This window comes from Populus alba, chromosome 17 (assembly GCF_005239225.2).
Source record: "Populus alba chromosome 17, ASM523922v2, whole genome shotgun sequence".
Taxonomy (NCBI): domain Eukaryota; kingdom Viridiplantae; phylum Streptophyta; class Magnoliopsida; order Malpighiales; family Salicaceae; genus Populus; species Populus alba.
The window spans coordinates 13,548,855-13,569,316 of NC_133300.1; the positions used below are offsets into that span (position 1 = coordinate 13,548,855).

A 20,462-nucleotide genomic window follows, 5' to 3' on the forward strand; every position below is an offset into this window, starting at 1 on the left:
ATCAAGAGCACAAGAGACTTCATATTGTACACAGTCTCTGCTCTAAGCTTCATCTGGGAACTCTTCTTCTCCTTGCACCTATTGTCTCATTACAGTACCTCGTTGGATCCTTCGGGTACTTCTTCACAATCTTCGTGTGCCCTCGTGCAATATCTATTCTCCATATTTCTCCCTATTCTTTGCTTTTATGTTTGATAGTAGCTCATCCTGTCACAACACCTATCTAAGTCAAAATAGGGTGCCAATCTTTATCCCCTTGCTGTATTTCTCTTCTATTATCAGGGTCTTCATTAATTCTCCTCTCGAGAAATCACCGTCACCGAATCTAACTTCTTTGGAGAAATCACCACTCCATCAAATCCTTCATCATACGGAACCCAACTATTCCTTTTTGCCGTTATCCTGCTAGTCTTCAACAGTTTCATAACAAACTGTTACATATACAAAAATAGTATTGTATGGATAATCCTTTAACTAAGCAAGTTCCCAGGAAAGATTGGAGGGGTCACAACGGTCTCGCTTAAAACCCAATCTCCTAGCCAGAACTTCTTAGGCCATATCTATCCATCGTACTGCCTTTCCATATATACAACCATTTGCTAGCTTTGTTGCAGCTTTCTTTTACAACTGATCTGGGTATCCTAGTTTTATACCTGATTTCTCGACTACTAGTGCTTAGATTTGCCAAGTTGGTCTCCACCTCAAATCGTCCACATGATCGGGTGTCCAGAGTGTCCCAATTTTGCCTTCCATCAAGGCAATTAAAATTTCCCCACTAATCAGTTCAACACATGTAATTGGGCAAACATGTGCACTTTCTCCCTCTTCATCTCCATTGACCACCATGATGACCTTTAGATGCCTCCTCATCGGGCAATCTCTCTTTAATAATTCACCACCACCATTTTAGGTCTCAATCTCAACGATTGGACCGTACCATTGCATCTGGAATGATCAAATTAGCTGGAAACAAGTCTAAAATCGTCCAAATCGCATTTCAGATGACTAAGATTTGATCTAAACAATTCTAGCCTCATCAATGGCTCAGATTCAATCTCAGATCCGATTGCACGTAGGATCAGCTACACTGGATCCTTCCCCTCGGCTCACGATTGATGATGTGCCATGTGGGTCCCACTGTGCTGACGTGTCTGTTGACTGGGCGCTGACTATGCATGATGGCGTCACCATTACATCAGGTTGACGTCATCCTTGGTATGCCTCCCGTGCATGCTGATGTCACAATTTCATCATGCTGACATCATCCTTGGCATGCCCTACTGTGCATACTAATATCATAATTATCCGGGTCAGTCACATGGGTTGGGTCAACTGGTATTCGGGTCGGGTCAGCCCATCTGGGCGAAAAAGACCCGTGGAGCGCGTCTACGCTCATGGGCAGACGCCTTGCCAGAGCGTGACGGCGTGTAGGGCCATGTCTGACATCTGATTTTGATGTCGTTTTCACCAGTGGCTTTGTCTCTTCCTCCTCTACATAGTGGTATGGTCAAAACACCATTTTGACAACTTTTATTTTTGAGCAAAAATCAAATACCACTTCAAACCATCAGCTCTGATACCAATTGTAGGGAATTGTGACCGGTGATGTACTGATAATTGCTCTTTGGAGTGTAAGCACACTGACACAATATTTAATTTGGTTTGGCAAACCACCTACATCCACAGGAGAGTCAATATTATTAGAGATAGATAAATGATACAAAACAAATACATGGAGGAGGAGGATCACTTCACTCAAACTCAACTCCCAGCTCTCATTGTTGCCCTTGCAGCTGTTGTAATGGCAGTAAGGCTGCTGCCATTACAGCCCTTCACTTTCTCTCTTAGTCTCTCTATTGCACTCACAATCTCTCTCACTTTACTGCTCTCTTTCGGTGCCTATTTATATGCAAGAATGATGCCACCAACTCCAACTCTTCCTCAACAATGGTGGTTGCCAACTACAGCTCTTTTTCAACAATAGTGGCTGCAAACCTTTGACATTTGGGATGGGTGCACATGGTTGGTGGAGCTCCAGCTGCAGCTGCTGCATTTGTCAATGGACGGTGCCGTCCATTAATGGTTGTTGCGCATTAATGGCAACAAACCCAATAAGTCTACAAATCCTCGTGATTCGCGGGAGTGGCTCACAGGATGAAGCACGAGGATTGGCAATGAAATCAGCTTTTTTGTTCAAACAGTTGTTGAGGATAAGTTCACTTTGGACATCCCTGTATTCTTCCATTGAAATGGATTGAGAGACTTTGTACCCATACTGTAAATCTGACAGCTTTTCATTAGCTATGTAATTGGACATTTGTTTCTTAGCATTGATATGGATATGATAAACATCATCGTCGGCCATACTGAAAATTGAAAGCAAACAGAGGTCTGAGTTCCTGCACTAATTTGCAGTTCATTGTATAAGCCTAGTCGAGATGTTTGGATCATGACACCTAGCATGCAGCTCTTGTGATCAAACCATTGATGCATTCATGATATTCGCCCCACCTAAACAACCCTAAATTAGTTTACTTGCAACATTTTTTAACAATACGAAATAGCGTGGAAGTTCACTCTATACCTTTAATAGAAACAAAATATTCTATAAAAAAAAAAATGGAATACAACCACTACACTATACCTGTTAGGATACTGACATGCAAACCCGAAAAGACAAAAGGCAAGGGACAGGATAAAACGAGAAATGAGACACACAAGAATTTACATGGTTCACCCAATTAGGCTACGTCCACGGGCAAGTATAGAAGGATTTTACTAAGTGATGTGGGAATTACAACCTCTCTTAAATAATAGAAGAACAACTAAGAATCTCTCTATTATTAGGAGAAAACACCTCACTTACTCTCTCACAAATACCTCACAACTTTGTGGGATTACTCTCTCTTCACTCTTCTCTTCTTCTCTATATCTTGGTGTGCAAAATAAGCTTGAAGGCATTGCCTATTTATAAGCAAGAGTGAGGGGACAAAGGCCATAAATCATGGCACCAATTATGCCACAAGTTATGCCAATAACTCCACCAATTATGCCAACAACTCCATCAACTATGTGGATTTAATTAAGTGAATTTACATTCTCCCACTTGAAGACTTTGATGATTTAATCAAGTCTTCACACTTGATTATTTGTGATTTTTCTATCCTTTCTGTACTTGCCATCTTTTAAGTGACTTTTAATTTGTACTTTTTTTTTGTGGTCAGCATCTTGATTACCATTTAATTAAATCCAGGATCATTATAAAAAAAAAAAATGGAATACAACCGCTGCACTATACCTGTTAGGATACTGGCATGCAAACCCAACAAGACAAAAGGCAAGGGACAGGATAAAACAAGAAATGAGACACACAAGAATTTACGTGGTTCACCCAATTAGGCTACGTCCACGGGCAAGTATAGAAGGATTTTACTAAGTGATGTGGGAATTACAACCTCTCTCAAATAATAGAAGAACAACTAAGAATCTCTCTATTACTAGGAGAAGACACCTCACTTACTCTCTCACAAATACCTCACAACTTTGTGGGATTACTCTCTCTTCACTCTTCTCTTCTTCTCTCCATCTTGGTGTGCAAAATAAGCTTGAAGACATTGCTTATTTATAGGCAAGAGTGAGGGGACAAAGGCCATAAATCATGACACCAATTATGCCACAAGTTATGCCAACAACTCCACCAATTATGCCAACAACTCCACCAACTATGTGGATTTAATTAAGTGAATTTACATTCTCCCACTTGAAGACTTTGATGATTTAATCAAGTCTTCACACTTGATCATCTATGATTCTTCTATCCTTTCTGTACTTGCCATCTTTTAAGTGACTTTTAATTTGTACTTTTTTTTGTGGTCAGCATCTTGATTACCATTTAATTAAATCCAGGATCATTATAAAAAAGAAAATGGAATACAACCGCTGCACTATACCTGTTAGGATACTGGCATGCAAACCCAACAAGACAAAAGGCAAGGGACAGGATAAAACGAGAAATGAGACACACAAGAATTTACGTGGTTCACCCAATTAGGCTACGTCCACGGGCAAGTATATAAGGATTTTACTAAGTGATGTGGGAATTACAACCTCTCTCAAATAATAGAAGAACAACTAAGAATCTCTCTATTACTAGGAGAAGACACCTCACTTACTCTCTCACAAATACCTCACAACTTTGTGGGATTACTCTCTCTTCACTCTTCTCTTTTTCTCTCTATCTTGGTGTGCAAAATAAGCTTGGAGGAATTGCCTATTTATAGGCAAAAGTGAGGGGACAAAGGCCATAAATCATGGCACCAATTATGCCACAAGTTATGCCAACAACTCTACCAATTATGCCAATAACTCCGACCAACTCCACCAATTATGCCAATTACTCCACCAATTATATGGAATTAATTAAGTGACTTTACAATACCTTCACTCATCATTTGCAATGGCTTCCAGTCCTGAAAAAGATTGTTCTGCTCACCCATTACAGCTTTAATATGACGATGGTTTCGATTCTTAAGATTGTTGCACTCATCATCATATTAATAGAGGAACATATTATTGTGATTTTGATTGTTGTTGGAATGGCCAGATGCAAGCATGGTTCTTGGCAGTGTCTTATGTTTGTTTATGGCAAATTAAGTATTGAAAGCAATTATTTCTCTTTACAAACTCACACCTATTTGTAGCTTTCTGAAGAAGCCTTCTTCATTCTTGCGTGTTTGTTCAGAACAAAACATTGACCTAATCAACATTTATATATTCTGCAGGAACACATGGCTCTGGTTTAGGAAGCCCTGCCATATATTAATCAAATTATTATTATTTCTTATTTTTTTAGATTGTTGATTTACTGATATTAAAAAAAATGTTATTATAACATATTTTTAAATAAAAAAATAACATTTATTAAATTTCTAAACAAACATTTTGTTAGAAGCCATGTTCGTAAAAGTTTTTGATTACACAGTACAATCCACTTCTTGAGACCATGCATATGTGTGACTGTTCAACATCCATCGAGACATCTTCTGGCCTTCAAGGCCCATAACTCTTTTCCTTATTTGGTTTTTCCACTTCTTCATCGAGACATCCGTTTTCTTGTGCTAACACATGACTATATACGGTACAATTTTTACAATTATAAATGTATGGAAACCTTTGCTTTAGTATGCATGATTAAGTAATCCTGATAGATAATAATAAAATCAGACAATTTAATAGCAATTAAAAGTTAAGATTTCTATAAAAAGAAAACGAAACAAAGTTTGGCAATAGAACCTTTACCAATTCTACCTTAGAAATCATGACCTATTCACTTTGTACAGCTGATGTCATCTTCACCCAACGCTGATGCATATTTTTAGTCTGTATAATGTTGTGGTAAATGCCACCACTCACCACCTTCAACCGCCAACTATCAACCACTCACCACCCTTTGAAATTTGAATTTTCTTACTTTCAATTTATGTATAAATAGGCAGCTAAGTTTATGTTATTAAGTTTGGGAAAGAGAAGAGAGAAACACTAGAGAGAAAGAGAGGGTGTGTATTAAGAGTGTTTTTGTTTGTAATTTTATAAGCTTATTGTTTTGAAATAAAACCGTGTGTTTTATCCCCTCTGAGTGTTTCAAAGCCGCCACCAGTGGTTTATCCTACCAACATATAATACATCCCATGCAATAATCCAAAAGAAAGGAGGAACGGGGAAGGTGAGAAGGTTGGGTATGGGAACCAAGAAATTTGCACCGTGGACAGATTCAAAGGTCCAGATCATATAATAGTAATATACATGATATGAACATTGGGGGATGAGGTCCTGCGTATATATATATTGAATAATAATATTCTATTTAACAATTTGAATTAAAAAGAGAGAGTAATGATAGGGTTTAACCACAACCCCCCTCAATGTTTTCCCTCCCTTGTTTCAAAACATCGATAGTTTTGTGTGCTTTCTTTCTTGCTTTTTACTCTTTTGTATGCAAGTAGACGACAGGAAATGTACGTACAACATGCATGTTTTGCACATTCCCTACATGCATGCAGGTGATCAATTTCAGCCACTTCTCCTCTTTTTCTTGCCCCTCTTCCCCTCCTTACCTATCCTTCCAAAGAACTTTTATATTATTGATTATCAATACTAAGTTATCATGACTCAAGGTTTGGTTCCATATGCATCATAATAATAACTTTGATAGCGAGAATATTTTGTTTCTATTAAAGGTATAGAGTGAACTTCCACGCTATTTCGTATTGTTCAAAAATGTTACAAGTAAACTAATTTAAGGTTGTTTAGGTGGGGCGAATATCATGAATGCATCAATGGTTTGATCACAAGAGCTGCATGCTAGGTGTCATGATCCAAACATCTCGACTAGGCTTATACAATGAACTGCAGATTAGTGCAGGAACTCAGACCTCTGTTTGCTTTCAATTTTCAGTATGGCCGACAATGATGTTTATCATATCCATATCAATGCTAAGAAACAAATGTCCAATTACATAGCTAATGAAAAGCTGTCAGATTTACAGTATAGGTACAAAGTCTCTCAATCCATTTCAACGGAAGAATACAAGGATGTCCAAAGTGAACTTATCCTCAACAACTGTTTGAACAAAAAAGCTGATTTCATTTCCAATCCTCGTGCTTCATCCTGTGAGCCACTCCCGCGAATCACGAGGATTTGTAGACTTATTGGGTTTGTTGCCATTAATGTGCATCAACCATTAATGGACGGCACCATCCATTGACAAATGCAGCAGTTGCAGCTGGAGCTCCACCAACCATGTGCACCCATCCCAAATGTCAAAGGTTTGCAGCCACCATTGTTGAAAAAGAGCTATAGTTGGCAACCACCATTGTTGAGGAAGAGCTAGAGCTGGTGGCACCATTCTTGCCTATAAATAGGCACCGAGAGAGAGCAACAAAGTGAGAGAGATTGTGAGCAAAGTAGGATACTGGCATGCAAACCTAACAAGACAAAAGGCAAGTGATAGGATAAAACGAGAAATGAGACACACAAGAATTTACGTGGTTCAACCAATTAGGTTACGTCCACGGGCAAGTATAGAAAGATTTTACTAAGTGATGTGGGAATTACAACCTCTCTCAAATAATAGGAGAACAACTAAGAATCTCTCTATTACTAGGAGAAAACACCTCACTTACTCTCTCACAAATACCTCACAACTTTGTGGGATTACTCTCTCTTCACTCTTCTCTTCTTCTCTCTATCTTGGTGTGCAAAATAAGCTTTGAGGCATTGCCTATTTATAGGCAAGAGTGAGGGACAAAAGGCCATAAAATCATGGCACCAATTATGCCACAAGTTATGCCAACAACTCCACCAATTATGTGGATTTAATTAAGTGACTTTACATTCTCCCACTTGAAGACTTTGATGATTTAATCAAGTCTTCACACTTGATCATCTGTGATTCTTCTATCCTTTCTATACTTGTCATCTTCATACTGCTGATGTTTTTGCTAGGTCATAAGAGGATCTGCACCATATATACTTATCAGTGTTGATTGGTTTGGTCAAAGCATCAACTGGGTTTTCCTTTTGTGTGAACCTTCTGAAAATCCACACTTCCATCTTCCACCACTTCGCAAACAAAGTGATACTAAACATCTATATGTTTTGTTCTTAAATGAAACATTGGATTCCTTGCAATATGCAAGGCACTCTGACTATCACAATACAAAAGAATCTTCTCTTGTTTGTGCCCGAGCTCCCCCATAAATTTCTTCATCCATATTGCTTCTTTACAAGCTTGTGTAGCTACCATATACTCAGCTTCTATTGTGGATAACGCTACAACAATATGAAGTTTAGAGACGCAGCTCACAGATCCTCCTGCAATTATGAACACATAGCCTGTAGTGGATTTTCTTTTCTCAAGGTCACCAGCAAAATATAAGTCAACATAACCTCTGACAGTAAATTATGATCCTCCATAACATAATGTGGCATCTAAGGTACCCCTGATATATCTCAAGATCCTCTTAATAGTATTTCAATGCTCTCTACCAGGATTTTCCATGTATCGACTAGCTGCTCCTACTGCTTGTGCAATGTCTGGTCTTATACATATCATGGCAAACATTAAACTTCCCACTGCTAACGCATACGGTACTCGAGACATCTTCATCCTCTCTCCTTCATTGCTAGGAGACATACTTGAGGATAATTTGAAGTAATAAAAAGTGAAATGGAAATTGGCTTACAATCTTGCATGTTGAAGCATCATAAGATCTTCTTCAAATAATTAATGAGAAAGCCAAATCTTCCTTTTACTTCTATCTTGGTGAATTTGCATCCTTAGAATCTTGTTTGGTGGTCCCAAGTCCTTCATATAAAACTCCCTAACCAATTATGCCTTCAATTCTTAGACTCGATCTTTGTTGGGGCCTATTACCAATATGTCATCCACGTACAATAGCAGAATGATGAAATCATCATCTTCTTCAAACCTCTTGTAGTATGTACAATGGTCTGAATTAAGTCTGTTGTACCCAAGGCTAATAATGAAGGAATCAAATCTCTTGTACCAACACCTCGGCGCCTGTTTAAGACTATATAGAGATTTGTTCAACCTGCAAACCAAGTTCTCCTTGCTTGTTTCAGCAAAACCCTCTGGTTTGAGCATATAAATTTCTTCTTCAAGTTCTCAATGAAGAAATGCAGTTTTCACATCTAACTGCTCTAAGTGAAGATCAAATATAGCACACATCGCCAAGACTACTCTGATTGTAGTAAGTCGTATCATCGGGGAAAATATCTCATTGAAGTTTATTCCTTCTTTCTAAGCATATCCTTTCACTACCAATCTTGCACGATACCGCTCCACCTGATCATTGCCATCACGTTTTATCTTGTAAACCCATTTGTTGCCAACAACTTTTCTTTCTTGTGATAGCGGAACAAGATCCCAAGTGTTATTCTTGTGTAGAGCTTCAATCTCCTCTTGCATTGCTGTCATCCACCTAGATACATCTATGCTTTTGATAGCCTCATGGAAAGTTGATGGTTCTCCATTCTTTGTTAGAAGATAGTATGCAATGTTACTCTCAGTAACATATTTTGAGTGTCAAGCCAGTGGTCTTTTTTCACGAGTTGACCGTCAAACTTCAGAAGTTTCAGACTCTATTTGTTCTTGTTCTTCATGCTGTATGATTCTGAGTATTTTCCATCTAGACTGTTGTGGTCTCTTTTAAAATGCTATTATGTTATTCCATTTGCATTTTATCTTCTACAAATATGACATCTTTGCTGCTGATCTCTTTATCTTGATGTGCAAATTAAGCTTGGAGGAATTGCCTATTTATAGGCAAGAGTGAGGGGATAAAGGCCAAAAATCATGGCACCAATTATGCCACAAGTTATGCAAACAACTCCACCAATTATACTGACAATTCCACGAATTATGTGGATTTAATTAAGTAACTTTACAAAAAAAACCAAAATGCTCCCAACCAAAAAGCCTTCCCTTTCCCCGGCAACCCAGGTCCTAGCAACCTCGTTCAAACCTACCTTGTACAACCTAGCCTCTCAAACACCTGCAAACACATCCTTCAAACTCACTGATCCCCATCCTCCCCTCCTAAACATCCACAACACTCTTCCTTTGTCCCTGCTAATCTGAGCCTAAAGAACGCCCTTAACAACTCTCTAGCCTCACTCAAGTCCTCTAAAGACTCAATCTGCTTTTGAATATCAGCCATCCGGGCATCTTGGTCTCCATAAGTTCCACTGTTCCATGCTCTTAAATGTCTATTACTAAGGTAACTCAATTTTTTTAACAAGCATGGTTGTCAATCAAATTTGTATCTGACTTCATAGTATAGTTCTCATCCGATCCAAACCAACTTAGTTGCCTTATTTAGTTGAACCACGCTTAGAAGCTGCAGAAGAGATTCCAGTATAGCTGATTCATATTGAAAAAGCTCACGACACCAAGCTATATTCCAGCGCCAAACTCCTTCGCGCTGCTCGCCCATTTTCATAATCTTACCACACGGATTTATTGAGAGCTTGTATGGGCATGTGAACTCTTCCATTAATAGCTTATTCGAGAGCCAACAATCCCTCCAAAAGAGTATACTTCTACTGTCACCCACCTTATACTTGAAATTATCTTTGATGGCTGTAAAAAAGCCCTCATGGTCATACTTTAGTATGAAATATGGGGATCTCATTCCTGAAGATAGGATTATATTTGTTACATATATAAACTTTCCACTTTGATTTTCTAACCCTATTCAATCTCCAAAACATGGCTCGATTCTTGACAAGCAAAGAGCCTGTATCAAAAATTTCCTATGGATATATGTTAACAATTTTGCAACTCTTTTTGGCACAAAAAAAATGGACATATAATAAAGAGGCAGAACATTTAATACATTTTTGATTAAACATATCCTACCGGCCATGCTCAAGTGTGTACCTTCCCATGTACTGGACAACACCGTTAATTCCGACAACCGAACTTTCATAAAAGTTAGTTCTGAGCGATTTGAGGGTCCTCTTAATTGTCTGCAGAGACTGAAGATTAGGAGGAGAAAAAATCAAGGTGTCATCCGCGTACTGCATAATAGTAATTAATACACTCTTCATTCTTCAACTGCACGCCTTTATAAATCCCGCTAACTGTAGCTCTATGGAATAAAAATGATAACCCCCCTACGAAGACCTCGAGAAACAACAAATTCTTGAGTCAGCAAACCATTTATCATCACTGCCAATTTCAAAGTTGAAAGACATTGGTGTATGACATGTCTTCATTTTGTGCCAAACCCTATATAAGACATAATATCATCAAGGTACTCCCAAAGCACTGAATCATCATGGTCTATTAGGTGATGAATATTATAGATTTCCCTATTGGCTTCTTCCCCATCCTAGTGATTCAAGATTAAAGCACTTGCATCTACGAACTTGTGTTTTAAAACCTCCTGCTGATTTTATCGGATTCAACAAACTAATAACCTTACAACTGCACGATGTCTTTTTGGGAGAAGAATTTCTTGCATCCCTCTTCTCTAATTGTTTGCTTCTTCAATGTCTCATGTTGATACGCTGTAAACATATGTCCCTTTTAAAAGTTTTGATCAGTACTTCACTCCAAATCTAGTGTTGCTTGATTGCTCCAACGCATCACCAGTTAAGGTAATAGCCGCAAATCTCATGGATTTTGAGTATAGTGGAGACATCATGAAGATCACTGTATTTGTTGCTCCTTGTCTGGTAAAGATCTACTTCAATTTCAATTCTATTCATATGATAGACATGACAAATGCATTGTCCCACTGTGCGACATTTCCAACTTTACAAACTCTAATCCTACATATGGACCCTTGGAAGGTACGTAAAGATTCAAAATTCATGAAGTGTATCTACCCTCCAATAATGACAATGAAAATATGTTTTCTAATCTGCTGTTGTTTTCATTCAGGAAAAAAGATTACCACAGAGCATGGACTCACTCAGAAATCTGAAGCAACTTGAGCTATTTTTTATCAAAGCAAGTGTGGAAGAGGATCTGTTGTGGGTATTGACATATCTAAATGCTTGTCCCCTTATGGAGAAACTTGATTTCATGGTCAGTTGCTATTCTCTGTCAAAGTTAAAACATTCTAAAGAAACCCTTTATCTGAACTGTTTGTTATTAGCTTATATCCGATAGTTTGTTTGCCAAAATAATTGGAGTACAATTTTGTCTAATGTTGTGAATCTTATTGTGAGTTGTCTCTGTTGTCTATAGCTGAGCAATGAAGAATTCCACAAAAATCAAAGACAGATGCGAGATATCTTGTGGATGCACATATAGCATACTTAAGAAGGTTCAAATGAATGGATTTGATGGTAACTGGTTCGAAATGGAGTTGATGGTAACTGGTTCGAAATGGAGTTGATAACGCATATACTGAAAAGTGCAACATCCCTTGATCAAGTTGTTATCAGTCCCTCGGCTAGTTTTTATCTCGGAGGTGGTGAATGGAGTCATTTTACTCCAGATGAGTCCTGGCATGAATCACGACAGGATGTTGTTAGAAAATCACTTCAAAAAATACTCATGCTGGTGTTCATCTTGTAGTCTTATGATGCCATTTGTATTTGTTTTCAGTAATTCTTCGTTGTCAATTAACTTGGAACGCGGTGATTTTAATTTTTTGTTGTTGTCATTTGCTCTTATAAATTAAGGCAAGCTTATTTCGACGTTGGGAGGATCGGGTGTTGCAAGCATGTTTAAAAGAAATAAGAAAAATCAACTTTTTTAAGTTTAATAAGTTGATTTTATTTTAATTAAATGATAAAAAATAAATAATGATAATAAATAGATAATTTTTTTAAAAAAATAAGATCAAGATAACTTAGAAAGAAAAAACCTTGGAAACACGAAATTGAATTAAAAAATAGATAAAAAAAACTTGAGTTAACCTGAATTAGCATGATATGAGCTATTCCGATCTCATTAATTTTATCATGAGTTTGACGGATTAACTCATGTTTATTTAGGTTATTTTTTTGTGCTCTTTTTTATAATTGATTTTTTTTTTTAATTTCATTCTTTAACATTTAATTAATTAAAAATTAAATTTATAATTTAAAAATCATAGAACTAATTATTAGAAATAGGATGATCTTTTCACATCTATAAATTAGTGATTATTGTGTTGATGGAGAATAAATCTTTTTTTTTTGCATTTATGATGCACAACAAAACCTTAAAATCAAATTTTTAAAAAATTAATGCCTAAGGGTGTTTTGATATTATTACTTTTTTAAAAAAATTAAAATGATTTAAATATCTTTAAAAGTAAACTTTTATGCTTATGTTCTACAGAAGTTTTGTATTTTGACTTGGAATTTTTTGTTATTATAGGTTGATTTAAAGGGAAAAAAGTATAATTTAATAAATATAAATATTATTAAAAAGAGTTGATGACCTGTGCATTATATAAGTTAAAATTAGTTATTTTTAAGATATATTTTTTAATTAAATTAAATTAATTTATTGAATATAATCATAAAGATACTCATCTTATAATGTTTTGTTAATTCTTATTTTTTTAATTTTATTATTTAATATTTATTTAATTGGAGATTGAGCCTCGTTAATTTTTTTACTTGCTTTCTATATGTTTTTTTAAATGATTCTAGTTATCCCTGATTTTTTTTATTTGTTATTCTTTGTTAAATTTAAGTTTTTAAAAGATATTTTATTTTTTAATTAAATAATTTATTAAATATAAATATGAGATATACACTTCATAATTTTTGTTTTATTTGATTGAATATAAAAAAGTAAATGGGTTAGAGATTTCGATGGAGACCTATTAACCATAAAAAAAAATTCTCTTGACTTAAACTTTTTTCTTTCACTACAATTTTTTTGGGTTCTTTTTCTCCAAATAAAAGTTCACAACAACTTTTCTACTTAAGAGATGACAAAAGATGTAATAGGAGGTGATTTTATATATATATATATATAATCATTTATTGAAAATCACTATAATGAACATAAATTTATAAGAATACATAAATAAAAATTTGTTAGGTTATAATGTGATTTTATATATTTAAATGAATTTTGTAATTCGTATTTTCCTATGAAAAACTTAATAATTTATATATAAAAAAAAATTATTAAATGGTCCTGTGATTTAGATTTATCTAATATTTTCTCTTCTTACAAACTTAAACATTAGACTAATAAATAAATATATTTATATAAAAAAAATCTTCTTATTTTTTTTTTCCAATCACCATCTTACGTAATTAATTACTTGTAATTTGTAAATCAAAAGCTATCACTTCCATTATTGCTTGTAAATTAAATGTGTTAATTAATATTTTGTTAACAAAATTGGTAAAAACACACACTTGCAACGACACGTCGTTTAAAAAATCAAACCTGCAAGTCACCTCCATGCTTTAATAGTCATATCTTCACTATCATAGACCCTCTCAGGTCTCCACTGTTTTTATCTACAAACCCTAACGCACACGAACCAAAATCATGGCTTGGAAGCGCCTTCTAACCCTAGCTCGCCGGCCCCACAGACCTTTATCAGCAACCACGGCCAGATCCTTTTCCAATGCCGCCTCCGTCGCCACCGTCAGTCCCACCACTCCACCCACCCCACCACCACCAACCGCCATGATCTACGACCGATTAGCTGAATCAGTCAAATCAAAGCTCAAACTCCTCGAAAATCCGGACCCAAGATTCCTCAAATACGGGTCACCCCACCCAACTCTCAAAACCCACACCCATATCCTCTCCTCACCTGAAACCCGCATCACTACGCTCCCTAATGGTCTCCGTGTCGCTACTGAGTCGAATCTGGCTGCTAAAACTGCGACTGTTGGGGTTTGGATTGATGCCGGGTCGAGATTTGAGTCCGATGAGACAAATGGGACTGCTCATTTCTTGGAACATATGATATTTAAGGGAACGGAGAAGAGGGGCGTGAGGGAATTGGAAGAGGAGATAGAGAATATGGGAGGGCATTTGAATGCGTATACAAGTAGAGAACAGACTACTTATTATGCTAAAGTTATGGACAAAGATGTTAATAAGGCCTTGGATATTTTGGCTGATATTTTGCAGAACTCTACTTTCGATGAGGGGAGGATATCTAGGGAGAGGGACGTTATTACTTTGGAAATGAAGGAGGTAAATTTGGGTTTTTTCTGTTGTTTGAACTTGGATTGGAAATGGATTTTTGTTGTTTTGCCTGTTGTGTCTAAAGAGTCTAGTGTTTTGTGTTCGGTGGTTGTAAAATTCTGTGGGTTTTGGTTGTATATGTGTAAAGTTTTGTGCCTTTGGTTCTAACTGTTATGAAAGTTGGTGTCTTTGTAGCTTTGGGTCAATGGGATTTGACATGGTTCTTTCTATTTTTGGGTTGAGCATGTGGGAATTAGAATTGCATAGTTATCTATGCTTACTGATTTTTAATTTAGAAATGCTAATGGTTGTTGATTTATTTACAAGTAAATGAGGGATGTCATTGTTGTTTGCAAGTGTGGGTCATTTAGTTAACTTTTTTGGTGTTTGTTTTATGAAGTTTGTCGAATAGAAGATGTGGTGTTTGTTTGTCGGGTAGTTTTAGATGTCAGGTCCTAGCATCAAAGTTTCAAACTTGTTTAAATGAATCCTGGTTATGGAGAAATGGTCATGTATTTGTTAGTGGATGGTTTTAAATGATATGTTCTAGTGATAAAGTTTTAAACTTTCTTAACTGGATCTTTGTTGTAAGCATACTGAGTTGTTTGCTATGCTGTGTACCGAACAAAATGCTCAATTGCTTTTCAAAGTTATGAAAGGGGATAATTTTCATGTGAAAAGTGTGTTGTTGTATTGTACTTCCAGTAACATTTTACCGCAGGCATTCAGTTTTCTTAGTTCAACATTTTCTATGGATATAGCCTTACTTGATTTTGCTTCCTGCTTCTAACAGTTATAAATGATGTATGTGGAAAATTGTAGGTTGAAGGGCAAACCGAGGAAGTAATTTTTGACCATTTGCATGCAACTGCTTTTCAATACACTCCTTTAGGTAGAACTATTCTGGGACCTGCTAAAAACATCGAGACAATATCCAGGGATGATCTTCAGAACTATATACAAACACACTACACAGCTCCTAGAATGGTAATGCTTTATGTTATTTTCCTTTCTGCTTGCTATTAAGATTGAAGGCTTGCTGTTGAAATTCTTATCATGGGTATTTGTGTGACTTTCATTTCAGGTGATTGTTGCATCAGGGGCTGTGAAGCATGAGGAATTTGTTGGGGAAGTAAAGAAGTTGTTTACAAAGTTATCATCTGATCCAACCACTGCTGCACAGTTAGTTGCCAAAGACCCTGCATATTTCACTGGTTCTGAGGTGGGAAGATATAACTTGAAATCCATGCCTTGTGTCTATGCCTTTTTCTTTCTCTAAACTACTGTTTCTGCTCATTGTTGTGAAAAATCAGGTCAGGATAATTGATGACGATGTTCCTCTGGCACAATTCGCCGTCGCTTTTCAAGGAGCATCTTGGACAGATCCAGATTCCATTGCTTTGATGGTCATGCAGGCTATGTTAGGTTCTTGGAACAAGAGTGCAGGAGGTGGAAAGCACATGGGGTAACCTCTCCTCTCTCTCATTTACCAGATTCGTCGCCATTCATCTTTAAAAAATTGTTTGTATTCAGGGAGGCTTCATTTAACAGTTTTGGACTTTTATTATAACATTTCCGGAGAGCAAATATGTACAGTGGTCTGTATTTACAGAAATGTGTCAACTCATGAGCTACAAATGGAATCCCTTTGTTGGTGGAGTTATAAGCAATTAAGCTTAAAAAATAAGATTTTTCAAACATTACATTTAATAGGGCTGCGTGATTAACCCCTAATGTTTCAATGATCATTCCTTTCTCTGTTTTTCCACATCCTGACAAGTTTCAAAGTTTAACTGGCTGACTATTTAAGACACTTTTGTCTTGTTAGCAAGGGCATTGATTAAATCTCAATCATTGGACAGTTCTGAACTAGCACAAAGGGTTGGCATTGATGAAATAGCAGAAAGCATGATGGCTTTCAACACAAACTACAAGGACACTGGTCTTTTTGGTGTTTATGCCGTTGCGAAGGTATGGAGATTTTTCTTGTTTTCTTATTATTTGGGAAAATGTAGTTTTAGCATAGTCGAGCAAGGAATGGAAAAGGTGCAAGTAACTTTGGAATGAATCTTAACATGTTAATAATGTTTTCACATAGCCTGCAATAGGAACTTGACTGGCACTCTCTCGCATCATCCTGAGTAATTTGGTTCATCAACCAATGCGTAACTCTCAATAAATCATGCTTCTGAGAACTTTTATGAAGTCAGTTCCAATCTTGCTCTGCTTTGACTGGTATATAATTGGAAATTGTATGCCTTCCTAGGTAATGCTACATTATGTGTTTGTGGCCCACCATCATTTCTTCCCATCATCTCTCTTTTGCTGTCTCATTTAAGTTAGTCATTAAAGATTTGTTACTTGCTGATTCGTCTTTGAAAGCATAAGATGTTCAAGTGTAGCAAGTCTATATATATATATATATCATGATAATTTAAGTCATTTTGCCTTTTGATTGGATTCTCGTTTAAGATTTTTTTTTTCCCTCTTTTCTCAATGAAAAAAATTGTCTGATGCTTTGTTTTCAGCCGGATTGCTTGGATGATTTAGCCTGGGCAATCATGCATGAGACAACTAAGTTATGCTATCGAGTTTCAGAAGCTGATGTCACGCGTGCTTGTAATCAGGTGGTTACTAATGTTCATCCTTTCTTTTAAAAGTGGATTTTCTATGTTTGTTGCTGGCATCCATACGATATTTTTTTAAGATTTCCAGGTCATTAACTCAGAACGTGTTACATATGCTTTCCCATCACATACAATGTATTACTAATTGTATGTCCACCTTGCTCTGTTTGCTTACTGGTGCATATCAGACTGCCCAATCTGTTGATTATGATATGCAGATGAAGCCCATTGCAGATTTTCATTTACAAAAATTCTTTGCTTTCTTAATCTAGTCATCATTTATTCCCCTTGTTGAATCTTTATTATCATAAATAACATTTAGCTGTTGCTGTCTGCAATATAGAATTTGTAAGATGCTAATTCCAGTCTAGTTCATGGTTTCTTTCTATCAAACTAAAGTTTGATGTTTGGATTGTTTGTAAAGAAATAACATGGGTGAAGAAGGCAAGTAACATGATGTCACTTTGTTTGCTCAGCAATAGCTATACTAATAACTGTGTTGTTCTCCTGTTGGAATGGTATCTTGTAACCTAGTTCTGACTAATTAATTTGCATTTTTTTTGTGATAGTTTTTTGGATGGAAGGATACAATGAGACATTGTATTCAAGGTTTTTTGTTAGTCAATCTTGTCGACCTTTTCACAGTAGGATTTCTTGAGTTTAAACAGTTGTTTCAAGTTAATGTGAGCCTCCACTATTAAATTGATAAGCACTTGATTGACATTAATTACTTGAACTTTAGACAACTCCATCATTCTTGTGATGCTGGAATTTATTATCTACAATTGTTTGGTTTAATATACTTTATTTAGACATGAGTAGCAATTAATTAAATTTTAACTCCCATATGAAGCTAAGAAGCTAGTTGACTGTGCAATCTTCTTTGTATGTTCAAAAAATGAAAAAGGGGTTATATGATTTAAAGCTGTATCATTTGTATGCTGTGTGTTTTTATCCTCATAATCTTCTCTTGATGTGCTAGGTGATGTGTACGTTTAACAGATCTTGGAACATCCTATGTTCTCATAATCTAGTCATTTTTCTTACCTTGCTGCTTACTCATGTTTGACTGCAGTTAAAATCTTCCTTGCTACTTCACATTGATGGAACTAGTCCTGTAGCGGAAGATATTGGGCGCCAGGTATGACTTCACCTCATAAAATAATCTGGTTAATAAATGCTAGTACAGGTTGTACAACTCTTCCTGGGTATACTATGAGATTTGTTGCTTGAAGATAATTAACACCTTGCTAATTTTTCGAATGGTTTCCCAAATTACACAACCCAATTCATAATTGGTGTAGTTTCAAGCACAATTGTCTGCTGAGACAATCTAAACAGCATGTGTTGTGCTGTCCATGTTGATGTTTAAGTCTGATCCTTCATTGGCTGATCTTTTAGTTGGTGCAAAGGCTTTCAAATTATTTTAATCAGTGTTACCAAGAAATTCAATGAAAACAAAATAATACTCACATTCAATTGTTTTCCATGAAAATATTCTGTTATTTTAATTCTTGAATAGGCTGATAATTTTGTGTTTTGTATCCGTTTGTGTTTATACGCACTATTTTATTGTTAGAATTTTCTTTCCCCTTATTAAATAGTTCCTTTCAAACTACAGATTAGTTATCACTAGCAGCATGTTTTTCTATGTATAAAAAAAGAAATAGGTTGACATGATTAATGTGTGTTATTCACTAGATCCAAGTCATGTGAGTCGTTGATAATTATGCTATACAAAATAGTGTTTAGTAATATGCCGCAGCTTCCATTGTCTGGTTTTAGGTGTTTATTCTTGTATGATTAACAGTTGTAGGATCATAGACACTGACTAGTGAGAGTAATCTTGTTTGAAGTGAAATCAGAATTGTAATCTACTTTAGTTACTTGTTTTTTCCTTACATTTGGCTGCATATGGTTGCAGCTACTTACTTATGGTCGAAGAATCCCATATGCCGAACTGTTTGCTAGGATTGATGCTGTCGATTCAAGCACTATCAAACGTGTTGCAAACCGATTTATTCACGACCAGGTACAAACTATAGAATACCCCAAGTCTTATTGTTATCTTAGATCCTGCTTTAACATCAACTAGTTTATAATTGTAAGAATCCTGTTGAAGCTAGAAGCTCTGTTAGTTGCAGGAATTGAATTTCCATCTCAAGTTTTATGTCTATTTATCTATTTCTTTCTTCTATAATAACTTTTAAATCGTGTCAATTTGTTAAAGTGGGAAAGTGTTTTGCGAATATAAGTTAACAAGTGCACAAAGAGCTAAATCCTAATGATAAATGTTTTTGCCTGTTAAAGAACCTTGCACATAAAAAATAAACCCTACTGATTTCCATCGTTTGAAAGAAATCACATGCACATATGGGACAGGCTTGGGAGTTTTGGATAAGATGTGTTGATGTTATGTTATTGCAGGATATTGCAATTGCTGCCATGGGTCCCGTCCAAGGGTTGCGTGACTACAACTGGTTCAGGCGCAGGACCTACTTGAATCGTTACTAGATTTTGCCATGCGTTTGTTTATCACTGCATTCTTGTGTATTGTGCAGTTGCCAAACATTTTACTGCTTCTACACGCAACCGATATCTTTGGAGAGTCCTCACGGCCGCCTAAGCCCCCATTTTTTTAAGGTTTTTGCTTCTGTAATGGTATCATTGTTGACAGTAATAAGCGAATGCAGTCTCCAGTAAATGCCTATAGGCTGCTGCTGAAAAGGATTTCTAATTCAGTCCATTTAAAGCTGATGTATGAGCTTGCATCTTCCCTTTCTTGAATAGGAGAAAAATACATGGCTCTATTTTCCAACTGCCACCTGCTAGCTAGCTACCTCGCTTAAGGGTTGGTTGCTCACATACAGTTGGAACCACTTGAACCAAAATCAATAAATGCTGTCGAGATCTTGGTCCCCCATTCTAAGGAACTAAGAGTCTCCTTCCTTGTATGTTGGATCTGTACGTGTTTCCTTTTTTATTTCAAGTATTTTGCTTTGGTTTTCTCCCGTTCACAGTTAACCAGAAAGGACGTACATTCCAAGGGCTACTGTACGTATAACTATACGTACATAACTCCCGTTTCGGTAGCTAGGGTTTATTCATGCACACCAAAATTAGAAGTTTCTTCTAAAAGAGATTC

At 36.3% G+C, this 20,462-nt stretch overlaps 1 protein-coding gene across 1 annotated transcript; it reads left to right on the forward strand.

Annotated features, from left to right (window-relative positions):
• Nucleotides 1-13,966: 13,966 nt before the first annotated feature.
• LOC118060392 (probable mitochondrial-processing peptidase subunit beta, mitochondrial) lies at nucleotides 13,967-20,074 on the forward strand. Its single transcript, XM_035073616.2, has 9 exons — nucleotides 13,967-14,699; nucleotides 15,513-15,677; nucleotides 15,775-15,912; nucleotides 16,004-16,155; nucleotides 16,553-16,661; nucleotides 17,219-17,317; nucleotides 18,393-18,458; nucleotides 19,242-19,349; nucleotides 19,745-20,074. The coding sequence occupies exons 1-9, from the start codon at nucleotides 14,040-14,042 to the stop codon at nucleotides 19,829-19,831; spliced, it is 1,584 nt and encodes a 527-aa protein (XP_034929507.1). The 5' UTR covers nucleotides 13,967-14,039; the 3' UTR covers nucleotides 19,832-20,074.
• Nucleotides 20,075-20,462: the final 388 nt, after the last annotated feature.